This window comes from Cetorhinus maximus, chromosome 24, assembly GCF_964194155.1.
Source record: "Cetorhinus maximus chromosome 24, sCetMax3.hap1.1, whole genome shotgun sequence".
NCBI lineage: Eukaryota > Metazoa > Chordata > Chondrichthyes > Lamniformes > Cetorhinidae > Cetorhinus > Cetorhinus maximus.
In genome coordinates, this window is record NC_135902.1 from 25,473,592 (window position 1) to 25,490,356 (window position 16,765).

General features: G+C 46.0%; 1 protein-coding gene across 2 annotated transcripts in view; it reads left to right on the forward strand.

The window, feature by feature from the left end:
* The window catches only part of ogfod3 (2-oxoglutarate and iron dependent oxygenase domain containing 3), a 204,273-nt gene that overhangs the window by 100,097 nt on the left and 87,411 nt on the right, over positions 1–16,765 (forward strand). For both annotated transcript variants that reach the window (XM_078570892.1, XM_078570893.1), the window contains exons 5-6: positions 12,912–12,976; positions 13,544–13,600. In XM_078570892.1, coding sequence (XP_078427018.1) covers positions 12,912–12,976; positions 13,544–13,600 — 122 coding nt within the window. The remainder of the gene's footprint in view (positions 1–12,911; positions 12,977–13,543; positions 13,601–16,765) is intronic.

Consider the following 16,765-nt stretch of genomic DNA (forward strand, 5'->3'; position numbering starts at 1 on the left):
CCGGGTTGGATTTTGTGTACAGGACATACCTGGACAGTTTTCCACATTGCCGGGTAGTTACCAGTGTTGTAGCTGTACTGGAACAGCTTGTCTAGGGGCATGGCAAGTTCTGGAGCACAAGTCTTCAGTACTATTGCCGGAATATTGTCAGGGCCATAGCCTTTGAAGTATCCAGTGCCTTAGTCGTTTCTTCATATCATGTGGAGTGAATCGAATTGGCTGAAGACTAGCATCTGTGATGCTGGGGACCTCTGGAGGAGACCGAGATGGATCATATACTTGGCACTTCTGGCTGAAGATTGCAGCAATGCTTCATCCTAATCTTTTGCATTGATGTGCTGGGCTCCCCCATCATGGAGTATGGGGATATTTGTGGAGCCGACTCCTCAAGTAAGTTGTTTAATTGTCCATCATCATTCACAACTGGATGTGGCAGGACTGTAGAGCTTAGATCTGACCTGTTGGTTGTGGAATTGCTTAGCTCTGTCTATCACTTGCTGCTAATTCTCAGGCCTGCCTGCCTCCTTCCTCACCTCCTGCAGGGGCAGTAGATTCCAGCCAAGTTCTTAGTGATTTTTTTTCTCTCTATTTTAGAGTTGCATTCAGTTGTCCCATGACCTTGAATTCTATACCTCCTAGTATAGTTTTATGCATAATGCCTGAAGATAACTTTTCTCCAATTACAGTTCAGCATCAGACAGTACCAAAACTGCTGCACCTGTGAGCAACTTAAAGCCTGTCTAGTTTCGTTCTACCAGGACATCAGCATTCCAGTAGCTCCTGCTTGGTTCCTGGATGTCCCTAGGGAAAGGCAAATCAATGTCATTGATATCTTCTACTTCATGAATCTTGCCACCTTTTGAAAGCTCTTATTTTGCTTATTTTGCATCGGCTTCTTGCTGTGGAACACAGCCTGAAAGTGACCTTTCTTCCTGTGAAAATGGCATTCGGCCTCTTTGGCAGGACAATTTTCATGCCTGTGTTATCAGCCCCCCCACCCCCCCGCCCCACGATTACAGTTAGCTGGGGTGGTTGATAGATACTCTTCCTGCCACCCCTGCTTTTGTATGGCCACTTCTCTGCTTTTAAACTTGACATACTCCATTGAGTCAGTCAATTTTGAGATATGGTCCTCCCTGTCAATCTGAATCACCAATTGATTTAGTTTCCTGACGTCAACTTGCCTGTTGGGTGAAATTGCGTTTGTTCAGGCTAAATCGTCTACTGATGCAAGTGCTTTATCCAGACTCCGACAATAATTCTTTTCTCATTCATTCACCTTTTAAGCTGCCATATGCAGAGTTCTCTGCGAGTCTATACAGATCATTGATAAATGCATCAATGCTGCCCCCTTATCATTGGATACACTTGTTAAATTTAGCCTGCTTAGCAATGGTATTATTTTGCAGAATGAAATAGGCACAAAGTGCTTTTATCACTGGATTGTATGTAGATTTTTCTTCATTGATCCCTTACCTAACTGCACAGCCACCCATCGTGTATAATAGCATACTGACCTGTTTACAGCTTTGCTTCGCTGCAAGGCCCAATGTGGTGCATTAAATCTGTTAAATCTTGGCTCCAATTCAGCCATGTGTAGGGGATCCCATTTTCCCTCAGAGACTCTTCCCACACTCAAGTTCGTGACACCAGATTCACAAGTGTATGGCTTGAACAGAATGACCAGCAAGACAAGTTTCTTCTGATAATTCCCAATTGCTTTATTGAATCACCCACAACCCCACAATACAAAACCCAAAATTTAAAACAACCTATTCCCAGTACCGGACACAAAGTCACCACGACTCGGTTAAAAATTACAAAAAACACAGGCAAAACACCACATCCTGCCCTAAAACCTTAAGAAAAACACCCTTCGATCAATATCAATGTAAATGATTTGGAGGAAAATTTAACTGGACTAATTAGTAAGTTTGCAGATGACACTAAGGTTGGAGGAGTTGCAGATAGTGAAGAGGATTGTCAAAGGATACAACGGGATATAGATCGGCTGGAGACTTGGGCGGAGAAATGGCAGATGGAGTTTAATCCGGACAAATGCGAGGTAATGCATTTTGGAAGGTCTAATACAGGTAGGAATTATACAGTAAATGGCAGAACCCTTAAGTGCATCGACGGGCAGAGGGATCTGGGTGTACAGGTCCACAGGTCACTGAAAGTGGCAATGCAGGTGGATAAGGTAGTCAGGAAGGCATATGGCATGCTTGCCTTCATCAGCAGGGGTTTTGAGTATAAAAGCTGGGAAGTCATGCTGCAGCTGTATAGAACCTTGGTTAGGCCACACTTGGAATATTGCATGCAATTCTGGTCGCCACATTACCAGAAGGATATGGAGGCGTTGGAGAGGGTGCAGAGGAGGTTTACCAGGATGCTGCCTGGTCTGGAGGTTATTAGCTATGAGGAGAGGTTGCAGAAATCCGGATTGTTCTCACTCGAGCGATGGAGATTGAGGGGTGACTTGATAGAAGTTTACAAAATTATGAGTGGCATGGACAGAGTAGATAGTCAGAAGCTTTTTCCCAGGGTGGAAGCGTCAATTACTAGGGGACATAGATTTAAGGTGAGAGGAGAAAACTTTAGAGGAGGTGTGCGGGGCAAGTTTTTTACGCAGAGGGTAGTGAGTGTCTGGATCCATCTTGTTGCCAGAGGAGGTGGTGGAAGCAGATACGATAGTGGTGTTTATGAGGCAGCTTGACAAATACATGAATAGGATGGGAATAGAGGGATACGGACCCCGGAAGTGCAAAATGTTTTAGTTTGACAAGCAATATGATCGGTGCAGGCTTGGAGGGCCGAAGGGCCTGTTCCTGTGCTGTACTTTTCTTTGTTCTTTGTATATACTGAAATACGTTACAAGGTACTGGCAAAAAAACACCAAGTTTTCGCCCCAAACCTTCACAAAACCCTCAGACCAATATCACTATGATTTGGCTGAAACTTACAATCCCCAACATGGCTGGTCTGTCTGGTGTTGACTGTAGGCCTGAGTCCAGGTGACCAAACTCGACTCTTCTTCCAACTGCAGCCCAAAACCTTCAGGCCAATATCACCACAATATGGCTGAAAACACTTACAATCCCCAACATGGCTGGTTCTTCCAGTGAGAACTGTAGGTCTGCCAGCCAGGTTGACCCTTCGTGACCTTCCTCCTTGACTGCAGCCCAGGTGCTCAGATCTGCTCTGCTTTTATAATAATTTAACTCAGACATGTTAAAACATATTTCCTGTTGTTCCAATGTCCATTTAGTTGATTCCATGCAAAGTCCAGACAAATGTCATCAGCTCCTGCTGGTTGAAACAATACAGGGTTTTCCATGGAAGATGTATCCAGATGAATATTATCAGTTCTCAGTGAAGGAGCAATTCTCCTGCTGTTTGAGGTGGCTAGTAACAGCACCTGGCTCCAAAGTTAATGAGGGTTTGAATGGCCCTATTCCAGCACTATTGTCTGTGGTGGTTGAATAAGTCCTTGAGTGTATTGTATTGATGAAATGTCCTTTGTGCCATTGTATTGGGTAATCAGGCTTCTTGATTGCATTAATTGATGGCAGGTAATGGCATTTACCTGGTACCATTGTTCCCTGATAGCAGTCAGTCAATGCCCAAATCCTTTTGATGAGTTACTGTGTTTTCACTAAATGTTTGAATTAACCCCTTTCCTGCCCAGCCCTGTACTGCTGACTGCAGGTTATCTTTTTTGAAATTTATAGTTCCATAAATTTCCCAGTAGGAGGAGATTTTGATCGTACATACTCTACTGCTTGACTGGGGCCTGTGACCTGCTCATAGTTTTCCAGCAAAGGCAGAGACTTTTCCATGCTTGTTCTTACACTCACACAGTGTTCTTACACACTTAGTGTTCAGAAAATTCCTGATACTGTCATCTACTGTTATCACTGCACCAAATGTGCTGAGGAACAAGGCCCAGTACGGGCATTGTGTATTCTTTGGGAGATACCTCCTGCAGTGATAAGAAGAGCAGGAGGAGGAGAAGAAGGAGGCCAGCTGACCAGGGGTAGGAGCAACATGTTTTGGAGGAAGGAGGCCAAGCTGCTGAGGAACAAGGGACTGCAGAGGGGAGGCAGCAGCAGGCCCCTCAGACACAGGCAGAGGCCGTACCCTGTCAACTGCATTTACAGGGTGCCAATGTCATATCTTCAGATGACAGAGCGACAGAGTCTACACAGACTACTTTTCGCAAGCCACTGTCACATCCCTGTGTGACATGCTTGATGCTGGGATCGTCTCCAATTGTGTGGGTGACCACCTGATGACTGTGGCATTAAAAGTCACAGTGGCAGTGAACTTCTCCGCCTCTGGGCCAGTTCAGACTGCCTGCAGAGAATGGATCACCCAGCCTGCAGCACCTGCGAAAATATGTTCACTGATGCCATGTTTCACCATGTTCATCAATTCATTGCCTTTATAACAGACAGCAGTCGTCAACTTGAAAGGGCCAGAGGCAACCAAGGGTGCAAGGGGTCATTGACTGTACCCATGCCGCCATCAAGGCACCAGCAGGGCTGCCAGGGGTGTTTATAAACAACAAGGAATATCATTCCATCAATGTACAGGTGGTGTGTGACCACCAACAATGAATCATGCAGTTTTGTGCAAGTTACCTGGGGAGTAGCTATGACTTGTATAACATCAGGCACTCCCAGGTGCCAGGGATATTTAGGGGCCAGGACACATTGGAAGGATGGCTGCTTGGTGATCTGAAGAAGTGCCTGATGACTTCAGTTCAAGGTGCTGGGATGGAGCCTGAGTGAGCAACTTTATAACAAGAGCCATGCCGTGACCAGGTCCATCATTGGTGAGATTCTGATGCCTCAAGAAGATCAAGTGGATCTTCCCAACATGTACCAGCAAGTGAATCCCCCATGGTCATAATCTGATGTGCGCTGCACAACCTGGCCATTCAGAGAAGGGAACCCCCTACAGAGGAGCAGTAGAGGGAGACCAACCCCGATGAGGAGTCAGAGGAAGCAGAGGCTGAGCCGCAGCAGGCAGATGTGCAAGCTGGTTCCAGGGAGGGTCTTGATGGTTATGAGGCATGGGAAGCTCTTATCGTGAGAGGATTCCGGTAGATGAGTCTACCCAGCTTTATCAGGATCATGGCCAGTGGCTATTTCTTCGTGCTCCCTCCATTATTTGAAAAGCAGCCCACATGTGGACAATGTCAAATGTTAAGATGTACATAATCGCACAATTAAATAAGACCAACACTTGAATTCTTCTCCATACTTTCACACACACAGTCAATAAACAAATGTGGCCGGGTAAAATGTGGAATTCGTTTATATGCACAGAAAATCATTAACATGCAAATCTCTGCGACCACTGTGAGGTCTTTTAGAATCTATTCCAGTGGCAGCAGATGGCAGGGTGATCTCGCTTCACTTCCAGCTGCTGTGCAAAATGTCCCCTTGTCCAGGATGAATTTGACAGCCGTCCTCTAGTCACCTGAGGCCATGAGGGCCCCAGCGTGGTGGGAGTCTCCTGCACATTGGCAGGAGGTCCTTTTGTTGCTGTGATAGATAAAGGTACCTGTGCCAATTGGCAGAGAGGCAGAGAAGAAGCTGTCCCCATCAGCAGCATCTTGACAGGTGCCATAAGATGGCATTAGCTGTTGTTCACCTGCCATCATGAGGTTGATTTTGTCCACCCTGCTTCCCTGAGGGGGCCTGGAGCTATATGTGACTCCAGGCTCCTCGTTCCCCTCTCACCCTGGCTCTGAGCCCCTAGGTTGCCCCCGATTGCTTCTGTAATCTGCTGGATTTAGCACTCCAAAACAACCACCAGTCTGTCAATGCAGGAAGCCATATGTTCTGTGCAATGGGTGATCGTAGCACTGCATCCTCTGAGGCTTCCTCTTCCTGCTCAGAGGTTAGTCTGGGACCCTCCGGACTTGCGGTGAGAGCTGCCGATGTTGCATCTGTGTAGGAAACCAAAGTAAGGAGAGTTAGGGTCATCTTCAGCCTTTGGGGTGAACAAACTGACACAAGCATCCTCATTGCAACATGGGACCATTGTGAGATGTGACGCAGTGTTTGCCTCCTTACATCTCTCAACATACAGTCACATGTTCCTCCCTGATGCATGAAAGCCTTCAAAATCACAAACCATCGATGCTTCATTCCGGACAGCTTGCCAAGCATCTTGCACCCTCCCCTCCCCAGCCCCTTTAAATGATCCCTCGCAATCTCACCCCCACCCCACCACCCGAGGTCCTTCCTCCTATCTCACTCAATATGGCTATGTTTGGCATACCGCCAGGAGATAATTGCTGGAGAAGAGGGTGCACAATAGGAACATAGGAGCAGGAGTAGGCCACTCAGCCCCTCGAGCTGCCTCTAGTTCTGTTTCTGGCTGGAGGTCTAGAACCAATCTCAGAATAAGGAGCAGGCCATTTAGGACGGAGATGAGGAGGAATTTCTTCACTCGGAGGGTGGTGAATCTTTGGAATTCTCTACCCCAGGCAGCTCTAGAGGCTCAGACATTGAGTATCTTCAAAGCAGAGGTCAATAGATTTCTAGATACCAATGACATTCAGGGATACAGGGATAGTACGAGAAGGTGGTGTTGACTTAGAGAAGATCAGCCATGATCTAGTTAAATGGCGGAGCAGGCTCGAGGGGCTGAGTGGCCTACTCCTGCTCCTGTGTCCCTATTGTGCACCCTCTTCTCATGCAATTAAAGAGGGACATTGTAGTGATGATGATTCTGTTCAACAATCATTCCTTCACATGTATGCTCAATGGGAACTCTATCAGCAGCAGACTTTTCTCAATGTTCTCTGCCAACTAACAGGTGTGGCATTTCGCCCCCCGCCCCCATCCTCACCCCTTTATAACACCCGGTGCATGCAGAGTGGCATTGTGCATCATGCTGCCTCACACACTTGGGGAACACACAAGACAATCCCATAATGGAGCTCACACACAACTTTTCATAAATGTCTATCTCCAGAGTGGTGACACTCACCTTTGCAGATCTCAGAATGTCACTGAGGTGCTTCAGCACTAAAGCCAGGTTTGCTGGATTCCCAAGGCTGTTCATCTCCACTGCGACCTCCGTCCAGGCTGCTTTGGTTAGGCTGAGATCTCTTCTTCCCGTCGGCAGGCATTAAGACCTCCTGAGGAGGGCTCACAGGGAGTCATCGTTAAACCTTGGGGCCGCCCTTGATTTTTTTGTCCTCCCCACTTCCTGGCTCCCTTCTCTCAGCCATCTGTGGCGAGGCACAGAGAGATAACTGCCTGATGTTCAGTGCCTCCCCAAACATTTCATATTCGTCAGGGTTATGGGTTAGCTGCATTCCAATGCTATTTTTTCCTTGGCAAAGGTCCTGAATGCTCCCCAGATAAAAGAACAGTCAGCAGTCATATAATTTTAAAATAATTACTTAGCTACTGCAATGGTTCAAAGAAAATCAGATTCACCAACAGAATGTTCTGATGAGCCCAAACAATATTTCCTGGTGCAGCTGACGCAGTCCCAGACCGGGGTCCCTTCAAATGAGTGGCCGTGAACTCGTTCTGGGTCATGGCCTGCCACCTCTGTGCCCAGATGTGCCACTTTCATTTGCCAATTGTGCGGGCAAGCCCACTGTCTCCTGAAGCCGCCGACCAGCTCCCCGCCAAGCGGCGATTAATTGGATGATTTCTGTACCATTCGACCCCTTCCAAATGCAGGGGCTGGAGTTGGCAATCCACTGACTTCCGGAATGGAATCCTGCCCACTGCCAAGGTACAAAAAATTCAGCCCTTCCATTGATCCCAGTGGAATGGAAATTAGGTAAGTTCTTCAGCGGGTGGGTAATCGGCTTCTCCAGCTGCCCACCCAGCTGGTGAAGTTTTCAATGACCCCTTTTTTTGTCGAGGCTGCTACGTGAAGAATGACTGATGACATGAATTGTGCAAGAGAAGTAGAAGTGAAAAAAGATGAATATTTAGAACTATATTGTGGGATTTAGAAAGAAAGTATTGGATGTCTCGTCAGGAGAAAGGAAGGAAAGAGAACATCAATGTAATGATGGAATAAAGTCAAAAATGACCGTTGGTCAACCCTTATTATTTTAAAATGGACAAGGGATAAAATAATACAGAATGGGAATTACAGAGAAGTCACTTCAGATTAACCAAATGTAGGCTTCCGAAGAACGATCGTTGACCTGAAACACAAACTCTTTTTCTCTCACTGAAGATGCTGCCTAACTTGCTAAATGTTTCATACATTTTTTGTTTTTATTTATTAAAAGTATTGTTTGGGCTAAAAGAAAAGCATATTGTTTTTAACAGCAGATCAGAAGATTTTTTTTGACGATGAAGTCCACAATGTTAAAATTAGATTTAAAGTTGAAGACCCCTTGCAATGTATTATCAGAATATAGAAAAGAGGCATGTTTTATGTGGCATCCCTAGTGTCCTGTTCTACTTGTGGAACCCTCTTGTTAGCTACCTCTAGCCTTCAAACTTAACAGCAGAGTTCCAGAAGGTTCTGTTGCAGAATCCTGAAATGTTGCAGTCAGAGCCTGATAATATCTCATTGTTTGATTTGCAAATGAACTTGCCTGCACTATTGCCTATTCCCTCTATTTGTACATGGAGTTTTTTTTTTGCAAAAATATACTTTATTCATAAAATATCTTCAATCACATTCCAAACCATTTCAAAAACACCATTACAAGGGTACAATCCGCTTAAACTTTTACAAAATGTATCACCAGGTGCATCAGTACAAACAATATTACAATCATTTACAGCCTTTCATTTTGAGCTGTACAGCCCGAGGGGCTCTAAACAGTTCCCAGTCTCTCGGTGCGCTGTGGCAGAAAGGTCTTAGACAGCGACCCTTCCCCATTGCGCCTTTGCGGCAGCTGCCCCAAGCTTTAGTGCGTCCCTCAGCACGTAGTCCTGGACTTTGGATTGTGCCAGTCCGCAACAATCGGTCGGGGACAACTCTTTGTGCTGGAAGACCAACAAGTTTCGGGCAGACCAAAGCGCGTCTTTCACCGAGTTGATGATCCTCCAGCTGCAGTTGATGTTTGTCTCGGTGTGTGTCCCTGGGAACAGCCCGTAGAGCACAGAGTCCTGTGTCACAGAACTGCTCGGGATGAACCTCGACAGCAACCACTGCATCTCTCTCCAGACTTTCTTTGCAAAGGCACAATCCACAAGGAGGTGAACAACGGTCTCTTCCCCACCACAGCCTCCTCGAGGGCAACGTGCAGAGGGGGTGAGACTCCTGGCGTGTAGGAAGGATCTGACGGGGAGGGCCTTTCTCACCACCAGCCAAGCCACGTCTTGGTGCTTGTTGGAAAGTTCTGGCGATGAGGCATTCTGCCAAATGACTTTGACAGTCTGCTCGGGGAACCATCCCACAGGGTCCACCCTCTCCTTTTCCCTCAGGGCCTCTAGGACGTTACATGCTGACCACTGCCTGATGGACTTGTGGTCAAAGGTGTTTTTCTGCATAAATTTTTCCACGAGGGACAGGTGGTACGGCACGGTCCAACTACTTGGAGCGTTCCGCGGCAGCGAGGCCAGACCCATCCTTCGCAACACCGGGGACAGGTAGAACCTCAGCACGTAGTGACACTTGGTGTTTGCGTACTGAGGGTCTACGCACCGCTTGATGCAGCCACACACAAAGGTGGCCATCAGTATGAGGGCGATGTTGGGCACGTTTTTTCCCCCTTTATCTAGAGGCTTGTACATCGCGTCCCTGCGGACACGATCCATTTTCGACCTCCAGATAAAGCGGAAGATGGCTCGAGTGATCGCCATCGCGCAGGAGTCTGGAATGGGCCAGACCTGCGCCACGTACAGCAACAGCGAGAGTGCCTCACACCTGATGACCAGGTTCTTACCCGCAATGGAGAGGGAGCGTCGCTCCCACATGCCCAGTTTCCTTTTCACCATAGCCACTCGCTCCTTCCAGTTTCTAACGCGTGCCCTGGTCCCTCCGAACCATATCCCCAGCACCTTCAGGCCGTCAGCCCTGACAGTGAAGGGGACAAAGGATCGGTCAGCCCAGTTCCCAAAGAACATGGCCTCGCTCTTCCCACGATTTACCTTGGCTCCCGAGGCCAGTTCGAACTGGTCGCAGATGTGGATCAGTCTGCGCACCGACAGCGGATCCGAGCAGAAGACGGCGACGTCGTCCATGTACAGGGAGGCTTTTACCTGAGTGCCTCCACTGCCTGGGATCGTCACTCCTCTTATGCCCGGATCCTTCCTGATGGACTCGGCAAAGGGTTCTATGCAACACACGAAAAGAACAGGCGAGAGAGGACAGCCCTGCCTGACTCCAGATTTAATCGGAAAGCTATCTGTTTCCCACCCATTGATTGAGACTGCGCTACTGATGTTAGTGTAGAGCAGTTGGATCCAATTTCGAATTCCCTCCCCAAACCCCATTTTGGAGAGCACATCCACCATGTAGGTGTGCGATATTTTGTCAAAGGCCTTCTCCTGATCCAAGCTGATGAGGCAGGTATCCACACCCCTGTCCTGTACATAGGCAATCGTATCCCTGAGCAGCGCGAGGCTGTCAGAGATCTTCCTGCCTGGCACAGTGCAGGTCTGGTCAGGGTGAATCACCAATTCCAGAGCGGATTTGACCCGATTGGCGATGACCTTGGACAGAATCTTATAGTCCACATTCAACAGTGAAATGGGTCGCCAATTTCTAATTTCCTCCCTTTCCCCCTTGTGCTTGTAGATGAGGGTGATGATGCCTTTCCTCATGGATTCTGACATACTACCGGCCAGGAGCATACTCTCGTACACTTCTAGCAGGTCTGGGCCGATCAAGTCCCACAGAGCCGAATACAACTCCGCCGGCAAGCCGTCGCTTCCGGGAGTTTTACTCTTCTCGAAGGACTCAAGGGCCTTAGTCAGTTCATCAGGAGTTAGCGGTTTGTCCAGGCTCTCCCGCGTACTGTCGTCTAAGACCTCCGTGATAGAGGACAGGAAGGACTGGGAGGCCGTGCTGTCCGTGGGCTTCACGTCATACAATCCGGCATAAAAGGATTTGCTGATCCTCAAAATGTCGGACCGTGATGACTTTACTGAACCTTCTTCTTCCTTCAGGCTGCTGATCACAGAGCTCTCTCTGTGTACCTTTTGGAAGAAGAAACGTGAGCACGTCTCATCCTGCTCCACGGAGCGGACTCTGGAACGGAAGATGATCTTGGAGGCCTCCGAGGCAAAGTGCGAGGCTTGCTGGCTCTTCACCTCTTGGAGCTCCTCCTTGACATCGACCCCCATCGACTGCAGCCGGAGCAGATTCTGCATGTTTTTCTGGAGTCGGGACATTTCCCTCTGTTCCTTTCTAGCTTTCTGGGTGCCTTTTTGTACATGGAGTTAAGAATGATGTTGGAGACCAAAGCATTATTTTGCATTTGAAACACAGATAGCCTGAACGCGTTGTCCTGTGGAGCCACACACATTCTGATCTACTTCGAATGACTTTAGGATACATTCTGGTGTCTCAGTTCCTTAGAGTGGTTCTGATTGCTATTTCTAACTTTTACCTGTCAGTGGAAGGTAACTTGTGGAGCTTTAGATAAACTAGAGACAAAATGAGAAACTAGAGAGCATGAAATGATGACAACACTCAGTAGGTCAGTGGAGCAAACCAATAGGAACACTTCACCAAGCTGAAACACTAAATTCTGTGCTCTCTCCTGACCTGCTGAGTGTTTCCAGCAGGTTTTGGCCAAGGACTGGATTGTATGTGGATAAGGTGGCCCCGCCCATGAGCTGAAAAGGCAGGAGTAAAGCCGCTTCTGCCAACCTGGGAAGCCATAACTGAATCTTATGGTTATCAGGCAGTCAATTGCTTGAGGTCATGGCTTCTGCTCCCATATCCCTTATGGATATTTATATATATATATATACACATATACACACACACACATACATATATATATATATATATATACGGATATATATATACATCCTCCCTGGATGTCCTGCCTCCAAGAGCTGCCAGACATTCAGAGTGCTGGCAGCTCTTTATTCCCAGCAGTGCCACCAGGAGTGGTGGTCACTGTTGGGACTGCAATGAGTCCCTGATGAGGAGCCATGGAGGAGGCTGGTCTGGAAAATAATGGAACAGCCTTGCTGGGGCCAATCAGGTGTGGAGGGGAAGGGGTGGTAATCAGGTGTCCAAGAGAGTGGGTGATCAAAGCTCTTTCCGTTGGGAACTGACTGCCTGAACAGATGGGAACCACCCCCCTGAGCCTGCTGCCAGGGTTTACCTTACAACCTCGTCACATGGCATGGGCACCCCAATAATAAATGGGCCCGAGGGCTGGTGACTTACCTGACTCCTTCCCTAGTGGAGGGGTTTAGACGAAGGGCATTGCACCTCCCCCTCCCCCGCCCCCCACCATCCACCCAATTTTAAGTCCCTTCTCCTGTTCTCTGACCTGCCATCCGCTCATTGGTGGGGGTGGGAAGGTGTAAGTTTCCCATGTTTCCCACTTCCAGCATCAAAGGCAGTTTTCTTTTGCTTTTTATGAATATTAATTAAAATGCTTGTTTCTCACATGGGGCCTTAATTTTATGTTGATAAGCTACATTTTTGTACTTTACGCTTGAAGAAGAATTAGAATTAGAAGAATGAAATAACTGATCATTTCTTATTCAATCCATGTTTGGAAATTAAGAATGATCTAGCAGGTATGTTTGTGTTAAATATTTGACAGTATTAATTGAAATATTCAGGTAATAAACAAAATAAGTATCAGCCAGAGCTTCATTGACTGCAAAATACTTTTCAGTAATATCATGTAAATGGCTCAAAGTTTAATGGGAGGGGGAAAGTATTGTGTTGCCTCTTGGAATCCTTTGACTGTTGTAAAATCTTTTTATTTCTAGGCTTCCATTCTAGATTTGCACTCTGGAGCACTATCAATGGGGAAACAATTTGTTAATATCTATAGGTAAGATCTGTTCTTTACACTTTTTGCAATTCATCATGTGTGCCCCTCAATAGTGAGTGCTAGCGAACTAAGTGACTGAAGCTAAACCTGATCAAGTTGTCACCAGATATCTATACTCGAGTATTTGCAGCAGGTCTTACTGGATAGCAATCAGGACTGGAAAGCTGAACTTTTTTATGTTCCCTCACAAATCCAGGAGTGCAGATTATTCATATAGTGATCCTGTCTATTTTTATGTGAAAGGAATGTATTGACAGGCCCATCAGCAGCCCTAAAATTAACCCACACGCAAGCAGAATTATTAAGTTACAAACAGCCTGCATTTCAAACTGAAGGGTTTTGTTTTTGCTTAAAAAAGTGAACCTGTAGACAATTCATAGGGTGATTAACAGTGACTTTAATCAATGACATAGGAGAAGGGGGGAAGGGGGGTGAAATTGGGCACTATGAGACCTCTTAAACTACCATGATGCACATGCACACTTCTAATGGAAGAGAATATGTGGGTTGGGATACCTTCAAATGAAGGTTAAATTGCTTATCGTTAATTTAAAATTATATTTACAGGTACTTTGGGGAGCAAATAAAAGATATATTTGATGAAGAAGACTTCACACTCTACAGGTAAGATAACACTGAAGTATTCTGATTATTTAAGTAAGTAGCAAGAATAACTACATATATGGATGTCCATTAATGAACTTGTATCTCTTTTTCTATCTCCCTCTCTCTCTTTCCTTTCTTCTATTAGTCTCTCGATCTCTCTGTGACTGTGCATGTAGAACATTTGGTTATATATCTATGACTCTGTTGCTTTTCATCATTGTGTCTTTTTAGGGCCTATATAGGTTATGAGGCCTATTGCAGTTGCTGCACAAAATATAAGCAATAGTTGTGGTAGCAGTAACTTCAGATTTTTAATATCTGTTAGAGCCACCCTGATCCATTTGCTGAGCCTTATTGATTGTTCCCTACTTTCACATCTTTGAGATAGAAAAATTGAATGGCTTTAAATGTTGATGTATCACAGCTGTCAGATGGCATGAGACACACTGAGGTGGTTGATTAACAATCTTCTGTCAATTCTGGCCCTTAATTTTTCCATCACAACATTTCTTTTCGGTCTCTTTTATTGATACTACTGTGATGAGTGTTGCTGTACACTTTTGCTTTCTTGTTTCTCCTAAGCTCCAAATACACCATTTGACATATAGGTGCTCCTTTCTGCATCACTGTAGAAACATGCTCTTGGAGGCTTGGAGCCAAACAAAATGAGCTTTATTTACACGAGAGTTTCCGTGGCTGCTTGCATGCAGCCAACCCCTCACACAGCCATCTTCTCCCTAGGAAACTCCTCCCCAGAATTTATTCCCCAGCGCAAGCCATACCTTGGTTGAACAAATCACGTGACCCCTACTCAGCTGAACTGGTCTTAAAGTGACAGTCATCACAATCACTGTTGTGTGAAATCAATAGTATTGTGCAGACCCCTACTCTAATATAAAAACAAAAAGTAGGCCCCTACTCTAGCTTATTCTCTGTTAAAGAGCTGAAAACTGTGGAATACTCTACCTCCTGCAGTAAACTTTGAGAACTCAAGCCTGGCACGACCTAATCACTACTTAATGCTTCATTTACGCCTACTTGCTTCAACTTCTGTGTTCTGCTGTATTGATTCATTGGTCTAAATAATTATTCAAAAAGATTTGACTCAATGTTGAGTTGCCAGATCAACTTAATAATAATGAATATTTATGAAAATTCTTATCTAATGGCAGGAGGAGGTTACCATGGATTGCAGCGTGTAAGTCGACCTTTGAAGCCTCAAGGATTGACTTATATGGCAAATATGAAATGTGAACCACTGGTGTTGGTATAGGTGGTCACCATTTTGAAATGTGAGATGAAAAGCATAACACTGGTAATTCAAATTTGATCAATATGACATGTTTTATTGAATGAATGAATTCTACAAGGATGCCTTTAACCACAATCAAAAAGTTTTAAAAATCATCAAATTCATCATCTTCAGCATCTGATGCAAAGAATTCATTGAATTCATTCGCAGTCACTTTGGCTGTGGACCCGCTCTGGATCAGAATTGGTGCTTTCAGCTTCAGAACCATCCCTTGTGAACACATAATTTTCCTCTCCATCCATTGAATTGGATATTCTGCATTTTTTGAATGATCTGATGACAGTTTGTGCATTAATAATATCCCACGATTTGATGACAAAATCGCACAAACTATCAAGTGGGGCAGCGCGCTCGGTGAAGGCTTTTTCTGCGTCAACCATTCACCTATTCCATTCACCATGAACATAATCCTTCAATGGCTCGTTGAGGCGCACATCCAAAGATTGAACTACAAACGCTAGACCGCATGACTGCAATTTGGGTGTTATTTCTTCATAGGCACCTTTTGATCTCAATGGTTATATGGGATCTGAACATGTGCCACACTAATAAAGCTGCATCCTTTGAGGAGGCCCCCTTAACACCTATTCCACACATTATCGATCCACAACTTCACTCCATCCTCACCCAACCAACCGTTGTCATGGACATGCACAAAAGCTCCTGCAGGGTACTGATGTTTGACATGGTCCTACGTTTGAAAATTATCATAGGCTTTAATTTCATTCCATTGGCCATACAGGCTAGTGCCGCCATGAATCTTGTCCTCTCATGTCCCATCATTTTCACTCCACAGTTCAATTATTGGTCATATCGAAATTCATAGGCGCTTCATCCATGTTGCTGATGTGGGATAATGGGTGCTCGCATTTTTGCTGCTTTCTGATGATAAATTTGGTATTGAGGTCTTCTGATAGTCGGCTGTGCTTGGTCTTCTGCTGCAACACTCTAGACATTTTTGTTCCATAAAGTGGCGACACCAACTCGCTGTCGCTCTGAGATCTTTGCTGGACTCATGATTTGATTTTGCCTATTTAAATGCATATATATGCATTGCATTTCTAGTGACAATGTAACCAGTCTGACGATTTCTCAGGACCCATTCTCCATTCTGATACTTGCTTCTTAAGAACAGGCTGGTCCCTGTTCTCATGGCGCATTTGGCCTCAGGCATCCTCTTCAGGACAGATTCCTTCTTCCATTCTCGCACCAGTTTCTCATTAACCCTCAATTCCCTTACTGCAGCACAGTTATTTGACGAGTTCACAAATGTCACGACTTATAATTTGAAACCAACTTCGTATTTCTTTCTTTTTGCTGGACCCATTTTGTTTGTTGTTTGCCAAGTCTGCACTCGTGTGAGTGTGTCGTAAACCCCCGCACATCTTGGCAATATGGCCCATATCACCTGCTTGGTCCGATGTGCAGATTTCTGAGGAGAGTAAAGCATGCATTTCTGAGGCGAAAAATTGAGGCCAATTCTTTGCAGAAAAGGGGGGGTCAACTTATACGTTTAGTTTAGACCTAAGCATGACTTTTGGCACCGAAAGATTGGGTTGTCTTATACACCAGGGGCAGAATTTTCTGGCTGGTGGGCGGGCAGAGCCGAAGTGAGCACGGGCGGGTGCGGACCCGATCGCTGCCCGCGATCGGGTCTGCGCCGCCATTTTATACGGGCATGCCAATTAAGGCCCACGCAGCGTGAATCATGGCTCCCGAGGGCAACAGAAGTGGGCGGATGGCGGCGGAACTGTAGTGACCATCGGGTCCAATGGCGACCCGGGCGGCCTGTTTTAAAAGCTGCTCCAGCCTTTCCAAGGCTGTGAATCATGGCCAGTGGAAGGGCTCCCCAGAGCACTGCTGGTGAGCAG